This window comes from Podarcis liolepis, assembly GCF_965112155.1.
Source record: "Podarcis liolepis genome assembly, chromosome: 14".
NCBI classification, from domain to species: Eukaryota; Metazoa; Chordata; class Lepidosauria; order Squamata; family Lacertidae; genus Podarcis; species Podarcis liolepis.
The window spans coordinates 10,325,755-10,350,645 of NC_139569.1; the positions used below are offsets into that span (position 1 = coordinate 10,325,755).

At 45.4% G+C, this 24,891-nt stretch overlaps 1 protein-coding gene across 1 annotated transcript in view; it reads right to left on the reverse strand.

The window, feature by feature from the left end:
- The window catches only part of PARN (poly(A)-specific ribonuclease), a 48,693-nt gene extending 23,885 nt beyond the window's left edge, over positions 1-24,808 (reverse strand). Inside the window, exons 1-21 of the mRNA XM_083474334.1 lie at positions 24,610-24,808; positions 21,611-21,688; positions 20,209-20,288; positions 18,976-19,043; positions 18,796-18,877; positions 18,541-18,601; positions 17,058-17,223; positions 15,538-15,603; positions 15,224-15,262; positions 14,322-14,364; positions 12,584-12,664; positions 12,385-12,441; positions 11,044-11,121; positions 10,053-10,096; positions 9,063-9,105; positions 7,074-7,149; positions 6,374-6,484; positions 6,203-6,272; positions 4,984-5,039; positions 4,091-4,177; positions 982-1,056 (exon numbers count right to left, since the gene is read on the reverse strand). Of these exons, the coding sequence (XP_083330460.1) occupies positions 982-1,056; positions 4,091-4,177; positions 4,984-5,039; positions 6,203-6,272; positions 6,374-6,484; positions 7,074-7,149; positions 9,063-9,105; positions 10,053-10,096; positions 11,044-11,121; positions 12,385-12,441; positions 12,584-12,664; positions 14,322-14,364; positions 15,224-15,262; positions 15,538-15,603; positions 17,058-17,223; positions 18,541-18,601; positions 18,796-18,877; positions 18,976-19,043; positions 20,209-20,288; positions 21,611-21,688; positions 24,610-24,628 (1,480 nt within the window). The 5' untranslated portion in view covers positions 24,629-24,808. The remainder of the gene's footprint in view (positions 1-981; positions 1,057-4,090; positions 4,178-4,983; positions 5,040-6,202; positions 6,273-6,373; positions 6,485-7,073; positions 7,150-9,062; positions 9,106-10,052; positions 10,097-11,043; positions 11,122-12,384; positions 12,442-12,583; positions 12,665-14,321; positions 14,365-15,223; positions 15,263-15,537; positions 15,604-17,057; positions 17,224-18,540; positions 18,602-18,795; positions 18,878-18,975; positions 19,044-20,208; positions 20,289-21,610; positions 21,689-24,609) is intronic.
- Positions 24,809-24,891: the final 83 nt, after the last annotated feature.

The window sequence follows — 24,891 nt, forward strand, 5'->3', positions numbered from 1 at the left end:
GAGGGCTGCTGCTGTGCTGTTTTTATTGCAATTACTGGTATGGTTTTAATAGATTTTTAGATATGTATATAGCTATCACTTTATCAAAGCTTAGTTGTTGTTTTAGCTGTTCTTATTTTTATCTGTAAGCCGCCTTGAGTCCTGTCAGGGAAAAAGCAGGGTAATAATAATACCACCAATATTTTTGCAAGTAAGTAAGTAAGTGAGGGATGCGGGTGACGCTGTGGATTAAACCACAGAGCCTAGGACTTGCCGATCAGAAGGTCGGCGGTTTGAATCCCTGTGATGGGGTGAGCTCCAGTTGTTCGTCCCTGCTCCTGCCAACCTAGCAGTTTGAAAGCACGTCAAAGTGCAAGTAGATAAATAGGTACTGCCCCAGCGGGAAGGTAAACTGCATTTCCTATAGACTCCCTTGGCCTATAGAGCGAGATGAGCGCGCAACCCCAGAGTTGGTCACGACTGGACCTAATGGTTAGGGGTCCCTTTATCTTTAAGCAAGCAAGCAAGCAAGCAAGCAAGCAAGTAAATAAATAAATAAATAAATAAATAAATACTAGCAGCAAGTGAGCAGGGAGCCCTTCCTTTGGTTATGTGTCCATTTCACCACAAGTTCACAATCTTTAGGCAACTAGACAACAGGCATGGAGAAACTGCAGCCTTCCAGGTGTTATGACTCCCATCTCACGGGGCCGCAATGGTGAAGGCTGACGCTGTCCAACCACATCTGGGGGCTCACAGTTCCCCCCTCCTTGCTATACAAGTCTCTGAGATCAATCCCTCAGAAGAACAAGCAGGAAACAAGAAAATCAACCGAGGTCACAAAGAACTCAATAGCAGGCGGCAATCAGCCAGTAAAAACTGGTCTTAAAGGGGCTATAGATACAAGACCCCCTCTCATGTAACCTTCTATCGGTTATGATTCTGCAGAAGTAACGGCGGCCTCTGTGTGTTGGCTCGACAGAGAGGCTCCATGTAACTTACCAATCTGTACTTGTTCCGGCTGGCTAAGCGACACAAAGGCTGACGTATCATCGATCCAGGAAACCTGAATGTTGCCTGCAAAGAAAAGTGTTTGTGAAGTGGAAGGGCACAGACCAGGGTCGTCAGCTATTGTTGGGACTACACCTCACATCATCCCTAGCTAGCAGGGCCAGGGGTCAGGAATGATGGGAGTTGTAGTCCAACGACAGAGGGGGATTAAAGTCTGAGAAGCACTAGTATAGCCCCCCTTACATTCAGCCATCATCAAGACTGTCAAGAGTGCTATGAAGCAGTGCACTATGGGAAAAGGCAGGCTGGGACAGGAGGGCATGAGGTCTGATGGTACTGGGAGAAAGCCTTCGCTTCTGAAATCAGAGCAGGTGTGTCTTGACACCTGGCAGATGGGAGGAGCAATGAGACGCAATCATGGGGCAAACGTGGTCAAGAAAAGCTAGCTCCTTTTCCACAGAAACAGGTGGCGTGGCCTCTTCTCTGGGTGTATGCTGGGTGTATGCAAATCCCTCCCAAAAATGTCCCATCTGTTAAGATTGTACTCAGTGTCTTTAGCCTACCCAGCAGAAAGGATGGAGCCACCACTGATAGCCGAGGGTATAATCCTGCCTTTATCATGGCTGGCTAAACCTGTGGCCCCCTCCAAGGGTCTTTGGACTCCCATCAGCCCCAGACAGCACCGCCAAAAGTCAGGGATGATGGGAGTTGGGAGTCTTTGTTTCTCTTAAAGAAATACCCACACACTCCCAATATTTTATATACAGTGGTACCTCGGGTTGATATTTTATATACTGTACTTCCAAAAATCACTTAGTGCTCCACCTGGTAGACCTATTGTCTCAGGCAATGACTCTCTCTTAGAACCTTTATGTCAATACATGGAGCACTTTCTGCATCCACTTGCTATCGACACTCCTTCCTACATTTTGGATACGAAAACATTCATTGGACATACTGAAAATATCACAGCATCATGGGAGACTATGGACTAACATGAACTTATCTCTCCTCATAAACTCTTATCTCTAATTCTATAACTAATTATTGTGTTATACATATCCTCATGAGTTTGAGTTTGTAATCTCTGTCTGAGTTTGTAATCTCTATTTGTAATCCTTGTCAGAATACAGTGGTACCTCAGGTTACATACGCTTCAGGTTACAGACTCTGCTAACCCAGAAATAGTGCTTCAGGTTAAGAACTTTGCTTCAGGATGAGAACAGAAATCGTGCTCCAGCGGCACGGCGGCAGCAGGAGGCCCCGTTAGCTAAAGTGGTGCTTCAGGTTAAGAACTTTGCTTCAGGATGAGAACGGATCTCCGGAACAAATTAAGTACTTAACCTGAGGTACCACTGTACATACTTTTGAATGGATTAGTTTTTGTTACAATTGACTATTGAATTGCGAGTAGGGGTTGCAGAGCTTGGAGAAACTAAAGAATAAGGTGTGAGATTGGTTACATTACGCTCAGATTAAAGAGGTTTTTAGTTTGGATAAAAAGATAGGATTCCAGGTGGAAAAATCGAAACTAGAGACAGAACTGTTGGAACCAAAGACTAAGGTACTTTCGAGAATGTATAACTTGCTGCTTAAATGGAATACTCAGGATGAGACAGTTAAATCAGCCAAGATAAAATGGGCTCAGGATATTGGGTATAACATCATGTTTGAGGACTGGGAAAGGTTATGGACCACCGGAATGAAATTCACGGCATGTAATGCCTTGAAGGAAAATATTATGAAAATGATATATAGGTGGTAAGCTTGCAAAAATATATCACCTGTCTGATAATAAATGCTGGAAATGTAAGGAGGCTGAAGGAACATTCTTTCACCTCTGGTGGACCTGTCCAAGAGTGAAGGCTTTCTGGGAAATGATCTATAATGAGTTAAAAAAGGTATTTAAGTATACCTTCACTAAGAAACCAGAGGCCTTCCTCTTGGGCATCGTCGGCCAGAAAGTGTTAAAAAAGGACAGAACTTTCTTTATGTATGCGACTACAGCAGCAAGAATACTCATCGCCAAGTATTGGAAGACACAAGATTTGCCCACACTGGAAGAATGGCAGGCGCAACTGATGGACTATATGGAACTGGTGGAAATGACTGGCAGAATCCGAGATTTGGGAGAAGAAACAATGGAAGAGGATTGGAAAAAGTTTAAAGACTATTTACAAAAACAGTATAAGTTGTATGAATGTTAAGAAATTGCACGATCCAGAAAAGTATGGTTGCAGTAATTTGACTGTGGGATGTAGAAAATTAAGTCATATGTAAGAAAAGGATGAAGCTTAAAGCAATATTTATGTTAAACTTAAGTTAAAATCAATTGATTAAAATTACTTTAAGTTAAGAAATATAACATTTGAAAAGTACAAAATAAGGAATGAAACAAGGTAACAATTTGCTGACATTTTTATTGTAGAGAATGCAGGGTGAGGGGGATGCGAGGAGGTCCAATTAGTTATACAAAAAATGTTATGAACAGTTTTTTCTCTTTTATATGTTTTGTTGGTGTATTTGTATTTGTATTTGTTTCTCTGTTCGTTATTTTTTTATGGTGAAGGGATTTTGTGTGTTTAATATGTGTTTTTCTGTTTTATGTTTGAAAACTTAATAAAATATTTATTAAAAAAAAATGATTTGCGAGTAGGGACCACTCCTACTACTGAAACTTATATTGGCCTGAGTTCTTGGTGTGCTTTTTTCTTGGGAGTTGGGAGTCTAGCATCATATGGAGAGCCTTCAGCTATATGCCTGTTCTTTGCCTGCTGCCCTCTCTCCCACGTCTAGTCTGGCAGCCACCAAACCTTTCACCGAATACTTGGTTCCACCAGGGCCAAGCGCAGAACAGAACACTGGAAGGACACCACCCCTGCCGCAGGGATCTTACACCCTGTTGCACGTAGACCAGGGTTTCCCGAACTTGGGTCTCCCAACTGTTTTTAGACTACAATTCCCAACATCCCTGACACCTGGGCCCTGCTAGCTAGGGATGATGGGAGTTGTAGTCCCAACAATAGCTGGAGACTGATGTTTGGGAAACCCTGACCCCCCCCAGTGGAGTCACATCCCTACCTTCTCATTTGTTACTTACCAAAAGCACTGAAAAGCTGGTAAAGGTCGCTCGTCTTCCACTCTTTGGGAAATGTAACGTAAAGAACGTGGTCGCGTTTTGGCTGCACTGAAAGTGAAGGGGGGAAAAGAAGTTTTCAGCTTGTGATTTTTTAATTTTTTTTTTAATACAACCTACTGATTCTCCAGGGACATGGGTGGTGCTGTGGGTTAAACCACAGAGCCTAGGGCTTCCCGATCAGAAGGTCGGCGGTTCAAATCCCTGCGACGGGGTGAGCTCCCGTTGCTCGGTCCCTGCTCCTGCCAACCTAGCAGTTCGAAAGCAGGTCAAAGTGCAAGTAGATATATAGGTACCGCTCCGGCGGGAAGGTAAATGGCGTTTCCATGCACTGCTCTGGTTTGCCAGAAGCGGCTTAGTCATGCTGGCCACATGACCCGGAAGCTGTACGCCGGCTCCCTTGGCCAATAAAACGAGATGAGTGCCGCAACCCCAGAGTCGGCCACAACTGGACCTAATGGTCAGGGGTCCCTTTACCTTTACCTTACTGATTCTCCAACACAAAACAGAGTTCTCAATTTTTGTCACAGGGTGACAGAAAAAGACACCAAATTCAGAAAGTGACAAATGGTGCTTGCAAAGGGAGAATTGGGAGAGGGCTTGGACTACTCTCAAAATCTTTCCCCTGCAGCAGCCAGGGCTTGGACTTTCTCACACTGGACATCATCTATGGCATTTGGGGTGGAAAGGGGGCATGGCTTGTTGAAAATGGCCTGGCAGGCTTAACTATAGGCCTCCAGACTGGAGGTTCCCACCACTGAAATAAATTCTGCCTCAGCCTACTACTGGGCAAGAGGAAGTTTTGAACAGGTTCAATTCTCTGAAGAGGGAACGTGAAAGGTGAAAAGAGCACTTACGGTCTGGTCCTTCCAAGTTGAGATATGGGATGTCCATCACCCGCATCAGAAACAGTCTGGAGTGAAAGAACGAGATAGAGTGTCACTTGCATGATCCAGTTTCCAAGCTCAATTCAAAGTCCTAGTTTTGACCTATAATGCCGTATGCTGCTCAGGACTCCAATACTTCAAGGACTGCCTCTCCCCATATGTACTGACCTGGACCCTGAGATAATCATCTGAGGCCCTTCTCTGTGTGCCTCCTCCAAGGAAGGTCTGGAGGTTTGCAAAACAAGAACAGGGCAGTCCTAAAAGAACTGCATTGGCTCCCAGCATGTTTCAAAGTGCAATTCAAAGTGTTGGTGCTGACCTTTAAAGCAATAAACAGCCTCGGTCCTGTATACCTGAAGGAGCATCTCCACCCCCATTGTTCAGCCCGGACACTGAGGTCCAGCGCTGAGGGCCTTCTGGTGGTTCCCTCACTGTGAGAAGCCAGTGTATCTGAAGAAGTGTGCATGCACACGAAAGCTCATACCAAGAACTAACTTGGTTGGTCTTTAAGGTGCTACTGGAAGGAATTTTTTTATTGTGAGAAGCCAAGTGACAGGGAACCAGACAGAGGGCCTTCTCGGTGGTGGTGCCCGCCGTGTGGAACGCCCTTCAGTCAGATGTCAAGGAATTAAACAACTACCTGACTTTTAGAAGACATCTGAAGGCAGCCCTGTTTAGGGAAGTTTTTGATGTGTGATGCTGTATTGTGCTTTTACTATTTGGGGGGGAGAGCCACTCAGAGTTGCTGGGGCAATCCATCAGATGAGTGGCATATAAATGATAAATTGTTATTGGTTTTGGTCCCCCCCCCCATAATTTTTATTAAATTTTGTTTCACATTTTAGAATATTCATTCAAACAACCTTAAAATGTCAATGACTTCCCTTCTTCTCTTTCCATTGGTTCATTTTGCAAAACATAAATTCCTGCGTATTTTATATAAACTAAACCATTCAGTATTCCATTATTACATCCATCAAAACTTATTTGCACTGTTGAATTTATCTTAATGCTGCCCACATTTTCAAATAAACACCATTTTCCTCCCTATATTCAATAAATGTTTCCCAATCTTCTGATCGTTATTGTTTTAACCAGAGGAGTGTTAAAGAACAACAGGTTAAAGTTCAACTCAAAAGCTGGGGTTCTCCTTTGTGTGGTTTTTAAAAAATTAAAAGTGGTTACTCACTTGTTGAAAAAAGGTTCGATGAGCTTTGATTTGGCAGACACGTGACTTTTCGGGGGGCTGAGAAAGGAACCTAGCAAAGAGAAGATGCGCCCACCACAGAAGAATCAGACACAGCTGGCAAAAGGCAGGGATGAACAGACTGCGCAAGATGGAACAAACGGCAAAAAGTACCTAGGAAATTGGCCATTGAGATGAAGCACAGGCCTGTGATGTAAGCGTCATAACCTGCTTCGTGAAGCTGCTCTGAAGCTGTGTCGTAACTCGGGAATCCCTCTGCGCTTTCTGGGAAAGGAAAAATGGTTTGCTTTTACTTTATTTAAACAATTTATGAAGGACTCGAATACAGTCGTCTCTTAAGTGGTAGACAAGAAATGCAATACAGAAAGGGCAAGTATCGAAACGATGGAAGACCTGAGTGATCAGGCCAGGATAGATTAGGCGGCCCTTGAGTTATTCTGAACGCAAGTTGTTAAGGGGCTTGTAAATTAACACAAGAACCTTGAACCTGGCTCTCACTGCAGGTTATCCTAGCGGGAGTAGGGGTATTTTAGCCACACTGGGAGGTGGAGCCCTGTTTGAAAGAGCAACAAGTCTCCATTCAAACAGCCTCATCGTTTTGCTGGTTCCAGAACAACAGACACATAAATGTAGACCCAACAGAGCTACAGAAATAATTGCACCTGGTGCAACTGGAGACAAGCTTGCAGTGTCTTTTGCCCACAGATACTGGACCAGTAAGATCTCCAGTTCTGTACAGCTTAAATTCCTCCCCAAGAATTTTCCAGCTTCGAGGGGAATCCTTAGATTTCAATCAATCTGTTTCCACCTGTGGTCCAGAACTGGCTGTGCAAAACGCCCTCTGTCGCCTTACCGACTTTTGGAGGGCTGAAGGGAGTCTCCTTTACACGCTTCTCCAGCTCTGCAAGGGATGTGTTGTTAATGATTTCCTGAAAAGCAAAGATCAAGAAGCCCTGACAATAATGGACTGGAATGACAAGCTCCAAGAATTTGCTGAAATGGCGCTGTTAACAAATACCCTGAGAGGCAATTCAAAACAAAAATTTATGGAAAAGTGGGATAGATATACTGTAAAACATATGTTCAAAAATACAGTAAGGGTTTGCTATCTATGCTAACATTTGATTGACGCTGGAGTGAGACTGAGTTGAGAAATAAGACTAAGAGCACATATTGATATAGAAATGTATTAGATAAAATGTAAAGAAATATACAATAATAAGAATACGCTCATTTGTAAAAAAAGGAATATATAATGGGATACACAGGAAGTCTAGTGTGTTGGTATGTATAAGATGGGGGAGGATTTGTGTTTTCCCCCTCTTTTTTTTTGCTTTCATTTTCTTTCTAGGTATATAAAATTTGTATATAGTTTTTGTATATATGTTGGAAATTATATTATAGTAAGTCCTGTAATGTAATATGACAATGTTTAACAATGTAATATAAGAATGTTAACAAATAAATAAAATGCAAATTAAAAAAACAACCAAAAATACAAAAAAACAAAGATAATGTGAGCCACCAGTTGTTGATTCCTTCGACCCACAAGGCACGATCCAAGTGAGTTCAGAGCAAGCACTCAACACTGCAGCCTTCCCCCAACCTAGTGCCCCCCCTCCCCCGATGTTTCAGGCGGCCATGCTGGCTGGGGCTGATGGAAGCTGTACTTCAAAACATCTGAGCGGCAGCATTAATTCCATGGGACCAGGCAAAAGATAGCTGTAACCTCCCAAATTGAAAAAGGTGTGAGATTTCCACACATCAACCCTATTTTTGAGAGGGTGCCTAAACCACAAGACAACCAAAGTATGAAAACAGCACTGTATCATACTCTAAGAACATATACAGTGGTACCTTGGGTTACATACGCTTCAGGTTACACACTCCACTAAGCCAGAAATAGTGCTTCAGGTTAAGAACTTTGCTTCAGGGTAAGAACAGAAATCGGGCTCTGGTGGCAGCAGGAGGCCCCATTAGCTAAAGTGGTACCTCAGGTTAAGAACAGTTTCAGGTTAAGTACGGACCTCCGGAATGAATTAAGTACTTAACCCAAGGTATCACTGTATAGTGGTATCTCGGAAGTCGAACGGAATCCGTTCCAGAAGTCCGCTCGACTTCCAAAACGTTCAGAAACCAAAGCACGGCTTCTGATTGGCTGCAGGAAGCTCCTGCAGCCAATCGGAACACCTGTCGGACGTTCGGCTTCGAAAAATAGTTCGCAAACCGCAACACTCACTTCCGGGTTTGCAGCGTTTGGGAGCCGAAATGCTCAAGAACTAAGCTGTTCGAAAATCAAGGTACGACTGGATACCCCAAAAATTAACAATGATGCAATTAAGCGAAAAAGTGCAATATATATTAGAAGATGGAAGAGTTGTTGAAATTCCGTTATAACTTATGAGTCTTTTTTCAATCCCATCAACTTAATTGAGCATCCTTGGGAAGGGGGATAATGTATCCAAGTCATTCACGTGCATTACCTGTGAACAGAAGCTATTTTGCCTGCATAGCTAGATTTTTGTTGGGGATTGTTAGCTGTAAGCGCAGCCTAGCAGATACTGCCCCCCTTGCAAGTTGATGGGGTCTTTTTGCTATGCAGGGATCTGTACTGAAGAAATGAGCTCGCTATAGCACGACAAGGAATCTTTCCCTAGCTGATGCTGAGCAGGAAATATCCTAGCGGTAATTTTGCTGTGAAAGCAGTATGTTGCTTTAAGAGTTTGCTTCATCAGAGAAGTACAGAACTGGCAGTCCAAATCATCGAGGAGGGAGCAGCTTGGGGAAGGCTGAACTAAAGCTATATTTAATTTTACAAGTGCCATTAGCAGGTGCTGGTTACCTTGAACGGCTGAGTGCTGGCCATCAACTTAGTGTCCAGCAACCTAGAAATGAAATGAAACAGCAAGGATAAAGCTTCACCATAATTACCAACCATTTTTTTAAAAGGCAAAGGACCCATGGCCGGTTAAGTTCAGTCAAAGGCAACTATGGGGTTGCGGTGCTCATCTCGCTTTCCGGCCGAGGGAGCTGGCATTTGTCCACAGGCAGCTTTCCGGGTCATGTGGCCAGCAGGACTAAACTGCTTCTGGCGCAACAGAACACCATGACGGAAACCAGAGCGCATGGAAACGCCGTTTACCTTCCCGCCACAGCGGTACCTATTTATCTACTTGAACTGGCATGCTTTTGAACTGCTAGGTTGGCAGGAGCTGGGACAGAGCAATGGGAGCTCACTCCATCGCACAGATTCAAACCACTGACCTTCTGATCAGCAAACCCAAGAGGCTCAGTAGTTTAGACCACAGCGCCACCTGCGTTCCTTACCAACAATTGCCAGAACTTTGGACCTGTGATTATGTCACACAGGCATGCGTTTTGGGTTCTGGGAGCTGGTCAGCACCCATAGCTTATATTTATTGCAAAGTTCCAAGTCTGCAGGGATGCAAACTGGGGCTTGGAAATCAAGGGTAACAGCTGAGAAGCCAGAGGTTAGGCAGAGCGGGACTCCCACTGGCCGTGGGACTGAGCTTCCATACCCAGGAGAGCTCTTCAGTTCCCCAACCTGGATCCCGAGCAGCAAAAGCAGAATGAGCCATGTATCATCGCAACTCAATTCCACTCCCCTGCCCCCAATCACAAAATTCAGTTCATCTTGATGTATGCATGGGTGTGAACACCCCAAGAGTGTAAGCTGACCCTCCTGAAACCAGGAAGCTAAACTATAAAGCCTCATTTTCTTGGGAAGAAAGTATTTGCCTGGGCCAAATTTTGGCTTGCAAAGGTTTCCCTCTAGGAATGAACTTATGAATTCAGGGCAAAATAAGCCTACCTTGGAAAGACACATGTCGCCAGTTCTTTAAACTCGTTGAGATCCTAAAAATTAAACAGAGCAAGATGATCACCACACAAGGAATAAAGGGATGTACAAATGCGTCAATGCTTATTTATGGTGAATTCCACGCAACAGGCTTCTCAAAAATAAACGTACCCATACTATGTAATGTCTATGTACAAACCTGTGTACAACAATACTTGGGTACAGTTCTGCTCACTGTATTTCAAAAAAAGATATAGCGGCGGTGGAAAAAAGTCAGATAAAGACAACAAAAATTATAAAGGAGGTGGAGCAGCTCACATGTGAGGGAAATTTACAAGATTTGGGGCCTTTTAGTTTTGAAGAAGGGGGGAAAGGGTGACTATTTGGGGAGGGGAGTTACAACATGGTGTGCCAAAAGTGAGGAGAGAATTTTTTCTCCTTTCCTTATGAAGCTAAAACTCTGGTTCAAAAAATACGGTAACTTTTTCATACAACGTAACGTTAACTTGTGGAACCTTCTGCCTCAAGATGTAGTGATGGCTCCAAGCTCAGATGGCTTTAAGAGAGCATTAGACAAGTTCCTGGGGAGGATAGATCTATAAATGACAATTAGCTGGGATAGCAAAATGGGAAACTAAATTCAGAACCAGTCTGCTTTTGAAGATCAGTTAAACTGGGAGCAAAGGTTAGGGAGGCTGTAATCTTAATTCGCTGCTGATGGGCTTTCTGGCTGCTCAGGATGGAAGGCAGGATGCTAGACTAAACAGAGAAGGGAAAGCCAGCGTGGTCTCCTCCAGGTGTTCTCGGACTACAACTCCCATAATATCTGGCCATTGGCCATGCATGACTAGGGCTGATGGGAATTATAGTCCAAGAACATCTTGAGAGGGCCACATCGGCTACCCCTGAAAGAAGACCTTTGGCTTCTCTTGCAAGGACAGCAGCACAAGTTCAAGTGGAGAACAGCCTTTGAAATGTTGGCCACACTGCAAGGACCACTCACCTCAGGTAGCGGGCAGTAAAACTGGTGGATGGTATGCATGACGTCCAGCAACATGTTGTGTCCAACCACGAGTTTGCCCTGTGAAGAACCATTCACAAGCCCAAAGGCATGAGTTAAGGGACCGCCCACATGGTCACACAGACACACAGACACTCGGCGAAAGATACCACTACAGTGGTACTGTACTGTACTACAGCAGGACTTTTAAGAAACAACAGAGACTTTATTTTACTTGTTAAAAACGCTTCTATCCATCCCTTTTTATCAACAATTCCAAGGTGGTTTGCTAAAATAAATACATGCAAAACTAAAAAAAACCACCCATCCTGCAGATAAAAGTAAAACAATCTAAAAATTTAAGGGTGAATAAAAAAATATATATCTGGTGCCTAAGAGACAAAGGTGAAAAAGGTAAAGGTAAAGGACTGCTGGGCGGTTAAGTCCAGTCAAAGGCGACTATGGGCTTGTGGCACTCATCTCGCTTTCAGGCCGAGGGAGCTGATGTTTGTACACAGACAGCTTTCTGTGTCATGTGGCCAGCATGACTAAACCGCTTCTGGCGCAACGGAACACCGTGACAGAAACCAGAGCGCACGGAAATGCCATTTACCTTCCTGCTGCAGCGGTACCTATTTATCTACTTGCACTGGTGTGCTTTCGAACTGCTAGGTTGGCAGGAGCTGGGACAGAGCAACGGGAGCTCACCCCATCACGGGAATTCAAACCACCAACCTTCTGATCGGGAAGCCCAAGAGGCTCGGTGGTTTAGACCACAGCGCCACCTACATCCCATGCCTAAAAGATAAAGTGTGTCTGCTAGGAATATCTTCCTAAGAAGCGCTTTCCATAGCTCAGAGGTGAGGGATCTCAGGACCAGGGCCCCCCAGGCCTTCCTGTTTGGCCCATGGGACTCTAAATAGGCATTGCTTCATCTTCCCAGGCCACATCCTTCCGTAGCCGTCCTCAAGTGATTTTTGCCTAGCTGGAAAGGGTCCTTGGGAATGAGATGTGTGTGTGTTTGCAAGTTTTTGTGTGGCTGGAAAGTAGCCAACAGTAAGAGGGGCATCAGTTTCTCAGCCCACTTCTGCACCAGGACCTGCCCCTGGCATGCGGCCCCCAAAAGTTTGCTTGTAGCAGAATGTGGCCCTTGAGGTCCCCCACCCCTGCTACAGCTGGAGTGTCACTACCAAAGAAACTCCTTGCCTTGTTGCAACACATCTCACCTCCGGTGGACACGCTATCTAAAGAAGGGAAACTGATTCTCAAGTTCTCAACTGCAAGCTGGGAAGTTGCTACCCCCACCATAGGGGCAAAACCCCACAAAAAGGCAGCAAAACTCACAGAATTTGCAAGAGCGTGAACGACTCGGGAAAACCCCACCGCGTCTTTGAGTTCTTCCTGCAAGCAAGAAATCCCAGCGTGAGAAAAAGAGGGCGAAGGCCCAATGAGCCACAAGGCCTTGCGATTCTCAAACAGCAGCACCCACAACCCCCCAGACCCCCCGTCCCTTTTGAAACGAAAAGGAGATGCAGCCACAAACCTGCTCCTTCACTCGCTTCTGCTGCTCTCTCCTTTTTCGCTCCTCTTCATCCACTTTGCTAATGATAATGTATCTTTCCTTCTAGTTGGGGAGAAAGGGGCATTACTGCAGGAAGATGTAAGATGGAGCAGAACACCTACACAGGCTTTAGGGCTATCAAGTCACCTTTGGGGCATTGGTGGGCACACGCGAGCGACTGCCATGGCTACCAACTTCTCTGGTCACTCTGTCCCCCGAGAATCAGTCCCCCACACAGACATGAGTGTGCACAACACTTGGCTCTTCCAAAGCATCGAGGTAAAACTCAGATCCAGCGGAATTAATCTGAGCCCAGAAAAGCCCATAGAGGTGAAAGAGGAAGTGGGAAAGAACATCACTCTTCTGGCTTCCTACCTCACCTCTATGCACATGTCAAGGGTGGGGGGGGGGGAAAGGTAACTACCCTCCCCACCTCAGAACCAAGGAGGCTACGAGGGTCTGGAAACCAAGCCTGATGAGGAACGGTTGAAGGAGCTGGGTATGTTTAGCCTGGAAAAGAGGAGACTGAGAGGAGATATGACAGCCACCAAATAGCTAAAGGGCTGCCACATGGAACATGGAGCAAGCTTCTTTTCTCCTGCTCTAGGGGGTAGGACTCGAACCCATGGCTTCACATTACAAGGAAGGAGATTCCAACTCAACACCTGGAAGAACTTTGGGACAGTAGGAGCTGTTTGACGGGGGAACGGTCTCCCTCAGGAGGTGAAGAAGAAGAAGAGTTTGGATTTGATATCCCGCTTTATCACTACCCGAAGGAGTCTCAAAGCGGCTAACATTCTCCTTTCCATTCCTCCCCCACAACAAACCCTCTGTGAGGTGAGTGGGGCTGAGAGACTTCAGAGAAGTGTGACTGGCCCAAGGTCACCCAGCAGCTGCATGTGGAGGAGCGGGGAAGCGAACCCGGTTCACCAGATTACGAGACTACCGCTCTTAACCACTACACCACACTGGCTCTCTGGTGGTGGATTCTCCTTCCTTGGAGGTGTTCAAGCAGAGGTTGGAGGGCCATCTATCATGGATGCTTGAGTTGAATTTCCTGCACTGCAGGGGGTGGGAATGGATGACCCTTGGGGTCCTTGCAGCACCACAATTCTATGATTCTTCGAGTTTGGGGATCAGAGGCTTTGTGAGCACCAAGTGAAGATCTCAAAGGTGTCGTTGCACCCCCAGGTGCCACGCTGGCCATCCCTGCTCTAGCCTCACAAATCCTTGAGGAGAAACAGCTAATATGATTCCGGCTTTGCTTCCATCTGTTGTTGGTCTGTCACAACACACCCTTGCCTTCTTACCTACAACAACCCTAGAGGTGGCCCTGTCAGTCAGTTTCCTCCTCCTCAGTGTCCATGTTACCCTTGTGGAACTCAGCAGGGAAAAGGATGTTGATCCAAAAGGCTTGGTCCAATTATCAATTGCATTGCGCACTGCCTTTCTGCCAAGGCGGCTCACAATTTCAAAGGACTAGAGCAAATGATGTAACATGCAAAATGGTGGGCAGCAGGGGAGGAAGGAGGGGAGAGTCCAACTGGAGAGGACCCTGACATCGCCTGCACCTGCCCCACCTTGCCTTCGCCTTGCTCCTCCCGGGGCAGATGGGCTCCTATCCTGCTGTCTCTCCCTGCCTTCCGCCCTGCGAGTCTCACTGAGCACCAAGTCAGAGTTTGCATTAAACGGAGAGCTTTCAAAATACGTTCCTACCCACCTTCTCCGTTTCCTGAGTTTCGACATGGATGCCTTTCGGAAACCTACCGTGAAAGACAAGAGTTAACATCCGAGTAATTTTTTTTTGGCGGGGTGTGTGTGTGTCGGTTTTGCATAAGCTGATAGAATTCAGGGAATGTGCTGGATCAGGAGTCCCTGCAAAGGCAAGGACTATATAAAGGCAGCCCGGTGGGAAAGCAAAGGCCACAAGGGCTTACTATTTGAACTGCGCAGGGTGCTAGTCCTCCTCAGTTCACTGATTATCAAACACAAAATGACCACTTTGTGCCACCCTTCAAAAGTGGTGGCAAATATAGTGCAACCTCGGAAGCCTAATGCCTTTGAACTCAAACGTTTTGGCTCCCAAACGATCGGAACACGGAAGTGATTGTTCCGGTTTTCAAACCATTTTCGGAAGCCAAACGTCCGGCGCGGGTTTTGCAGCTTCCAATCAGCTGCAGGACGCTCCTGCAGCCAATCAAAAGCCGCGCCTTGGTTTTCGAACTGTTCCAGGATCAAACTTGCCTTGAATAGATTAAATCTGAAAACCAAGGTATGACTGTACAGCTTTTTATTCAATCTTTTTTTCAATTTTTTTGTTGATTTTCCACATTTATCATAAAGAAAACATAACAAAACATACAACAAAGAAAAACACATTACACTACAATAAACTAAACTAAACACAAACAAAAATTATTACAACAACTACCTATATCACTTTGCATTGGTAACTTGACTTCCTCAAATGCCCCCTAACTGAATTTCATTGTATCACCTTGTAACAGTTTTCCAAAATTATCTTTCTAATAAAATTAACTTTTTATTCAATCTAGTTCCTCCCCACTTTCCTAACCCCTTCTCTTTTTGCAACAGTTAGCATCAATGCAACACAAAACCTACTTCCAGTTCAGCGTCTGATAAATTAGTTTCCTCTGGAATCTAGAGAGAGAAAGAGAGAGAAAGAGAGAGAGAGAGGGATTAAGCTTTCCAGAGGAAGGAGTGGCTCCCTATTTTATCTTCTCTCCACCCACCCTGCACCAGGGGCGGGGAACTCCAAATATTGTTGTACAACAACTCTCATCAAACCCAGCCAACGGAACCAACAGCTGGGGGTGCTGGGGGCCACAGCCTGGCAAAGTCTTGAGGGGAAGCTGTTCCTCACCCCTGCCATAAACTCTGACCAAGACCCCAACTATGTTTTTAGAGGAACTGACCCTGTGCATGGTTCCAGCTCCAAATTTGTGCTCTCTTCCTTCTGCAGGAGGTCTTCTATCCTTTCTCTGAAAAAGGGAGAGAAATATGCAAAGTTCATCTGCATTAGGCTGATGGGAGTTTTGAGTCCAGCAGTGAGAAGTACCCAGGTCCCAAGCCACCTGGTGGAATAATAATAATAATTTTTTATTTATACCCCGCCCATCTGGCTGGGCTTCCCCAGTCACTCTGGGCGACTTCCAACAAAATATTAAAATACAGTAATGCATCAAACATTAAAAGCTTCCCTAAACAGGACTGCCTTCAGATGTCTTCTAAAACTCTGGTAGTTGTTGTTCTCTTTGACATCTGGTGGGAGGGCGTTCCACAGGGCGGGTGCCACCACCGAGAAGGCCCTCTGCCTGGTTCCCTGTTAACCTGGCTTCTCGCAGTGAGGGAACCGCTAGAAGGCCCTCGGCGCTGGACCTCAGTGTCCAGGTACAACAATGGGGGTGGAGATAAATTAGTCTTGTTTGAAAGTATTCAGTTAGCTGCTCTGTCCCAAGTTTGACCAGTGCAGCTCACTAGTCAACTCTAGCAACAGCCCTCCGAGATCTCAAGTGAAGATTGTCCGATGATGCAATCCCAAAATCCATTTAAGTGGAGAGACCGCGGACTGAGCTGGGGACCTCCAGCACGCGAAGCTTGGCTCCTCTCTCTACAGCAGTGGTTCCCAGCCGTTTTCTGGCCATGTCCCACCTAAGCATCTCTAAAATCCTGATACTCCCCCCCCCCCGTGACATATAATTATTTCTTATTATTCAAAAAGTGAACTCCTATTCACGTGGAGGAAGCTAAAAGGCCATTAACTTGGTCTAACTCATTCTCGAATTGCCCCCCTTAAAAATCAAATTGCACCCCTGTGGGTTGTGTACCCTATGTTGGGAACCATAGCTTAACAGGTTTCAGAACATCAGAGAACCAGTCAGTAAAACTTACTTGAAAGTGGAGAGGGAGGAAACACACAAGGAAACACACACACACACACAAACCAGCATATCACACACACATATATATAAAGGTAAAGGGACCCCTGACCATTAGGTCCAGTCGTGACCGACTCTGGGGTTGCGGCACTCATTTGCTTTATTGGCTGAGGGAGCCAGCATACAGCTTCCGGGTCATGTGGCCAGCATGACTAAGCCACTTCTGGCGAACCAGAGCAGCGCACGAAAACGCCGTTTACCTTCCCGCCAGAGCAGTACCTATTTATCTACCTGCACTTTGACATGCTTTCGAACTGCTAGGTTGGCAGGAGCAGGGACCGAGTAACGGGAGCTCACCCCGTCGTGGGGATTCGAACTGCCGACCTTCTGATCGGCAAGTCCTAGGCTTTGTGGTTTAACCCACAGCGCCACCCGCGTCCCACACACACATATATCCTGGTATAAATTAGTTCAGAAAATCACTGCTCTGAATCGGTTTCAAAATAGATAAGTTACTGAGGACATCAAAACTTCTGAGCATCGCCTTTTCCACTTACACTACTTTCTCAATGAACTTCTTCTGGTCCTCTGGAATGGTCACAGGGCACTTCGAAGCATTGGGGGACACGTACGACAAGGCCCCCACTCCGTTGGCTTGGGATCGCCTTTCGTCATATTGCTCCCGTAGCTGCCTTTCCTCCTCTTGATTTAAATAAGGGATTCCTTTAAAAGAAAGAGAAATGGTGATGCTTTTTGTGGCCCAAAGCGTGTGTGTGTGTGTGAGTGAGAGAGAGAGAGAGGGAGGGAGAGAGAGGGAGGGAGAAATCGGGTGAAGACTGCAGCTTGGGAACGGACAAGGCCGGTTCTCATGCATTGGTAAACCAACCTTCCCCAACCTGACACCTTCCAGATTATTGTCTGATTTTATACTAATGTTAGACGCCCTGAGCCTGATTTCAGCCGGGGAGGGTGGGATATAAATAAAAGGTTATTACTATTCTTATATTATATTATATTAATTATATTAATTATATTATATTATATTATATTATATTATATTATATTATATTATATTATATTATATTATATTATATTATATTATATTATATTATATTATATTATATTATAATGTAGTGGTTAGACTGTAGACCTGGGAGACCAGGGTTTAAATCCCCACCGGGTGACCTTGGGCCAGCCAGCATCTCCCAACCTGGTCTACCTTACAGGGCTGTTATCAAGATAAAATGGAAAGGAGGGGAGCCATTTGTGCCACCTGGAGCTCCACAGAGGAAAGGTGGGAATATATATGTAATATTAAACAAGCAAACATCTGGAGGGCATCAGCTTGGGAAAGGCAATGCTAAACCATTGTTTAGTGTTACACACACACAAGCAGGAAAGATCCTGAATGAAAACTTGGACATATACTTATACACACACACACACACCACTTTTTTCCACATGGTCAGAACGACTTACTTCCAGTTTCTCCTAATCCTGGTTTGTGTAATTTTATAGGAACCAGAGACTGGGTTAAAAAATAATAATAATCCGGTCAGTTTCTCAAAAAGCCGGCTTCATGGTTTAAAGTTGGCTTCGTGAGAAATTGACCAGAGGTAGTTCTAAACCACAATCTATGATTCTAACAACAAACTCTGGTTAGGGAAAACACTAGCAAAGTAAACACTAGCAAAGTTCTCCTGGCCATGTGGGAGGGAGAGAGCTTTGTTCAAGATCCTTCCTATTCATGCATATAGCACTGTAAACAATGGCTTTGCGTTAACACCTAAGCCAAATAATTGTTTCAGTATACTGCCATTGTTACAGATGCATAAAGAAGTTGGAAGCAGCAATTCTACAGGGTCTTTAGAAGATTATTATATTATGTAGTGGTTAGACTGTGCTGGGCAAATATCCTGAAGAAACTCACTGCAATTGAGATGATGCATCAATAGGAAGATGGAAGTAGAAGTTATAGCTATGGAAACATCAGTATTATGAGAATATACACTTTATGGCAGGCTGAAAAACGAAACTTACCATTGCGAAAAACTTTATTAAAATCAAATCCCTGGTTTGCTAAAAAGTCTATACTTGAACTCTGGAAGAGAAAACAAGAAGCTTTAAGGCGAATGCATTACTCGAATACAGTGAACGTTGACTTTTTTTTAAGTGGCGAAGAACGCAAAACGTGGGCCCCAAAGAAAGATTTTGCTTTGAACTGCACCCAACCCCGTTACAGCATCAGAAGGAAGGGGGAAACGGAAAAACGTATGAAGCGAACTTCTCACTAACCTGACAGACAAACTTCACATCTGGCGACGTTCTATTGAAAGGTTTGGGGAAGATGTAGAAATTAAACGATTTTATAACGTACCTAGGAAAGGAAAAAGGATTTGGGAGGTCAGTTGATGGGGCTGTCGCTATCAACATGCTCAGCTTTAAAAGTATCAGCAAGTCAAGAAAGCCACGTACTTAGATTCTGTGAGATCGTATTTAAAAGTGCAAAGGCCAAACTGGAACAGCAAGAAATCCATGGAATGCTGGAGGTGACAAGACAAAAATAAGATCTAAACAGTCAGCTTATTCATTCAGAGGAGCCGCAGGAATCCCAGAGCAGAGCGAAACTTAAAGGGTCACTAAATTACATTTCCCACTGAATTCGGGCACTTTGTACAGTCATATCTCAGGTTAAATGTGCTTCAGGTTGAACGTTTTCAGGTTATGCTCTGTGGCGACCAGGAAGTAACGGAGCACGTTACTTCCGGGTTTCGCCGCTCGCGTATGTGCAGACGATTAAAATGACGTCACGCGCATGCACAGAAGCGGTGAATTGCGACCTGCGCATGTGCACAGGTTGTGTTTGCTTCAGGATGTGAACGGGGCTCCAGAATGGATCCCATTCGCATCCAGAGGTACCACTGTACATGAATGCATGAAGTAATCAAGAATTTCTCCAGAGTATTCAACGCAACGCCCTCCAGATGCTGCTGGACTTCAGCTCTCTTGCATCTCAGCCAGCAAGGCCACTGGTCAAGGCCAAACCTGGAGGACCGTATTGTGGGTCACTAGAAAAAACAAAACCCCAGCATATTTCTAAATAGAATATAAACAACACACAGCAGAAATATCTCAAGCTCTTGAAAGATGTGGAGAAAGGGAAGAAGTAGTTTAGGACATTTATTTTCCAGTTAAAGATACCATAGGAGAACCGGATAAATGCACACATTAGAATGCAAGAAGAGCCTGCTGTTCTCAGTGATCAATCAGAAGTCTGCAAGCAGGGCCTGATTGCAACAGCACGACCACAGGGGCCAACACCGAGGGGCCCAGGTTCCTTTGGGCCCTCCAATAAAATATCTGAGGATGCGGAGACCCCCTCACAAGTTTACACGTTTACTCACTTCTGTGCAAGTCCCACTGTGTTCAAGGGAGCTTACTCCCAAGTAAACATGCACAGGATTGTAGCAAGACCAACCCTTCTACCTGACCCAATAAAAGCTTGTGGCCCAAAGAGGACTATTATTCACAGAAGAAAGTCTTCCATTCTGTGCCTGGTTTGCAACACTGAATTTCTATTTATTGAAAATGTTTCCCTGCAGCGCTGTACTTAGCAACAGAAATCTGTCCGGCACACAGATGTCACAACCCCATGTCCAAAATATTTCATCGGCGAAGCACTGTAACGCAATGATTTAAGATTTTTACCTTTTTAAGTTTTTGATACCTTTCTTCAGGTGTGTCGAAGCCATTCGTTAATGCGCTAACAGATGGTCCATCGCTAATTCCTAATAAGTATAAAAAGGTTGTTTGAACAAGTCTCTTAGGGATGCATTACAGCAGCTATGGCATTACAAATTTAATCTGTAATTCCAGTAGTAGATAGGTAGCCGTGTTGGTCTGCCATAGTCAAAATAAAAAAATTCCTTCCAGTAGCACCTTAAAGACCAACTAAGTTAGTTCTTGGTATGAGCTTTCGTGTGCATGCACACGAAAGCTCATACCAAGAACTAACTTAGTTGGTCTTTAAGGTGCTACTGGAAGGAATTTTTTTATTTTAATCTGTAATGATTGCAGAGCATGCTTAAATCACACCCTAAATTATTATTATTTGGGCCCCAAGTATCTCAAGGAACACCACATACCATATAGATCCACCCAAGTGTTGAGATTTGCAGGGAAGACGCTGCTGCTAGTTTTGCTGTCCTGTGAAGCTCACAGGGCAGCACTACATGACAGGGCCTTTTCTGTGGCGGCCCCGGATTATAGGATGCCCACCCACAAGTACGTTTGGCCTCATCACTGTATCTGTTTCCATGTCAGGCCTTTCTGCAGAGGCCTTTGGGGGTTGGAAGATGTAAGAACATATGGAGAGCCTGCTGGATCAGGCCAATGGTCCAACTAGTCCAGAATCCTGTTCCCATAGTGGCCAACCAGATGTCTATTGGGAAGCATGCAAGCGGTAGCTGAGCGCAACAGCACTCTCCCCTACTGTGATTTCCGGCTACAGTGGTACCTCGGGTTACATACGCTTCAGGTTACATACCCTTCAGGTTACAGACTCCGCAAACCCAGAAATAGTGCTTCAGGTTAAGAACTTTGCTTCAGGATGAGAACAGAAATCGTGCAGCGGCAACAGGAGGCCCCATTAGCTAAAGTGGTGCTTCAGGTTAAGAACAGTTTCAGGTTAAGTACAGACCTCTGGAACGAATTAAGTACTTAACCCGAGGTACCACTGTATTGGTATTCAGAAGAATACTGCTTCCAACAGCTGAAATACGTAACCCACTCTGGGACCACATGGTGAAGGATGGGCTACAGATGCCTATAAATCAATAAACACTTCTTTTTTTAAAAAAAAAAAAGAAATCCCCATGTCCCTCATTCCTTTCCCACCCTCTCTAAAAATGTACCACATTGTCTCATTTCTCTGTTACACCCAAGAGACAGAACACAGAAAATGTAGGAACATCCCATGATCGGCTTTCACCAATATCCCTTCAGCCTTCCCATAATCAATAAGCGACAATGTTCCAGAGCAGTGATCCGCAAGGAGCTGCAAATTCAGATCTTTACATTATAAGAGAGAATTCCATGAAATACTCCATACCTGAAAACTCTCCGTCGATAGCCAAAAAGTCTGCATCTTCGATAGCTTCATAAACTTTGCTGAGATTGTCCTTAAAATCTGTAGGCAAGAGAGAGAGAGAGAGAGAGAGAAACAGACCATGTCAAGAAGTGAAAGTGGGCAAAGCACATATGGTTGCCCCTCTACCCCTGAAGAATCATTCGCAGCTCTGTAACTGAAATAACACATTCACCAAGCACATTAAGGATCACCTAGGCATTTTCATGGGTTGCAGTTTATATGTATTACCACCCTTGTCCAATTATGTTCTAGTCACTTTAAATATCAGCACTCCCATTCCACCTAGCGTGGGACAGACAGCGCAGGGACCATCTTTGCCTATACCAGATGTTCCAGGACCAGAGTCCATCGTGATATGACTGGGGACAATCTGACAGTGTGCAATGCCCCACCTCCTATATTACCTTCATATCTGCCCCACCATCATTTCCTCCAAACACATACAGTGGTACCTCGGGTTAAGAACTTAATTCCTTCCGGAGGTCTGTTCTTAACCTGAAACTGTTCTTAACCTGAATCACCACTTTAGCTAATGGGGCCTCCCGCCGTCGCTGCACGATTTCTGTTCTCATCCTGAAGCAAAGTTCTTAACCTGAGGTACTATTTCTGGGTTAGCGGAGTCTGTAACTTGAAGCGCCTGTAACCTGAAGCGCCTGTAACCTGAGGTACCACTGTATTTAAAAAAAGACACTTCTGCTCCATCGTGAAAATGACAAAACCTTTTCCATTTCACCAAGAAATATATCTAGGTGATGCCGATAGGATGAAAATAAATCCTTGGCAATTCACTGGCTACTAATCCTGATAGCTATGTTCTATCTCTACCGTCAGACGAAGCAAGAATGCTTGTCTAGATGTGGGACACGGGTGGTGCTGTGGGTTAAACCACAGAGCCTGGGACTTGCCGATCAGAAGGTCGGCGGTTTGAATCCCCATGACGGGGTGAGCTCCCATTGCTCTGTCCCAGCTCCGGCCAACCTAGCAGTTCGAAAGCACATCAAAGTGCAAGTAGATGAATAGGTACCACTCCGACGGGAAGGTAAACAGCGTTTCTGTGTGCTGCTCTGGTTCGCCAGAAGTGGCTTAGTCATGCTGGCCACTTGACCCAGAAATTGTACGCCGGCTCCCTTGGCCAATAAAGAGAGATGAGTGCCGCAACCCCAGAGTCATCAGAACTGGACCTAATGGTTGGGGGTCCCTTTACCTTTACGTTCTATCTCTACCGTCAGACAAAGCAAGAATGCAAATGGGCCACTTGCCTGATCCAGTAGCCTCTTCTTATATTTTTATATCCACACAGCCCAAACACTCCCTAGTAGGACTCTGATGGGACAGGTCTGAGGGTGGCAGTTGGAAATGTCCATTTACCAATGCCACCTCCGTTTGTTTGTTTTAATTAAGAATTACAAAGTGCACCTGTGCTGTACATAGATACCCTCTGGAAGGGGGAGGAGACACACGGGTGAAGCTGAGACGACTGCCCTATGGCCATGTAAATTTTTACCAGAGAAGATGAAGTAAATGGGAACGCCACACATACCCAAGGCTTCTGTCCCTGTATGCAAGATGCTTCTGTATAGGATGGAGAATTTATTCATTTTTTTTATTAGAATCTTTGTAATTGGATAGAACCGTATGGCAAAAAGGGTCGTTGGAAGACTAGAAATGTATCCATTAACGGATGGTTTTATTTCAGTCACTGACCACAGTGTATCTGTTAATGGGTGTCATTAAAAAGCAAGGTTGCAATAAAATTGTAAACCCAGCTTATTGCATGACAGTTAACTGATTTATTTATTATTTTAGTTTTTAAAAAACCCTGTATTTAAACTGCATTTCAGTAGTTCAGTATTTTTCTGTCACATGCTATGGGCTGCAACATGTGCGGCCAGAGGGGAAAGCTCCAAGCAGCATGCCTCCAAAATTGGGGTGTGTGTGAGTGTTGAGACAGCAATACATAAGAGCAGATTGTCCCCAACTGTACAACTAAACCTACACACAGAAGAAGAGACCTTGTGGAAACAGGCCAAAGGCCCATCTAGTCTAGCATCCTGTTTTCACAGTGGCCAGCCCGATGCATTACAGATCAGGCAGAAAACAAAACTGATCTCCTGCTTCCATCTCCCTGTTTTCCTCTGCTTCTTATAAATCATATCCTAGCCGGCATACTACAACGTAGAACTGCAGCGACAGACCGCAAGCCAGCACGGTGCACGTGGATGGCCACCATGCAAAACAAGCCTGTTGGGAAAAGATCTACGCGGACTCTCTCCTTCCAGCATAATCTTCTTCTTTTTTTAAGCTGATGAAAACAACAGAGGGGTCTTTCCCTCCCATCCATGACACAGAGAAGAGGCTTTTTGCAGATACGCACACGGTGCTCAGCGTCACAGTTCTATCAATTTCCTCTTGTATTGTAGCTGGTCGTGTTTTTAAAAAATAAAATAAAATGGGGGGGGGGAATGCAATATACACACACACACATATACACACACACACACACACACACACATATATATATCAAATAATCAGTAGAGAAGGAAGGAAACAGACCACCTAAAACACAATATAATACGTTAAGTGCACTACTAAATGGGGGCAATGTGGCAAAGCAAATGGCAAAGGGAGAGCCTTTGGGTACGAATGGGGGTGTGTTGTGGGTTTTTTGGGGTGGGGGCATTATAAAGGATGTGTGGGGAGGGAGGGGGAAAGATCAGCCTGGAGGGATCAGGGGCAGCCTGAGCAGCAGGAGGAAGGGGCAGGATCTGGGCCTCTGCCCACCCCCACCTGTTCTGGGGGGGTCAGGTTTCCTTCTCGGCCTCCCCCCAACCCCCACCCCAAGGGAGGAAGTTCAGCCTGCCTTGAGGGGCAGCCAAGAGGAGGGGCGGCGGGAGGCCACTCTGCATATGCTCAGAGGCGCTCTCGTGGCTGACCCTCTCCCCGACCCCAGCCGGACTCACTGTTCCTGGTTATCTCCATCCCTGCGGCTGGCTGGCCGGCTCCGGCTTCAGCGACAGCAGTAGCAACAGTAGCAGCAGCGAGAGCCGCGGGCCGGGTCAGGCCTCGGCTCAGGCCCAGCAGAAGCGCGGGCACTTCCGGAAACAAGCCCCCCTCCGGCGACCCCCCTCCCTCCCCTCTGGCCCGAGAGCGAGACGCGGCTCACGTGACCACACACCCCCTCCCGGGGAGAAGCGGGCCGTTCGAAGGCTGCTTCCCTAGGCGCGTGCGCAAAACCGCCTCGC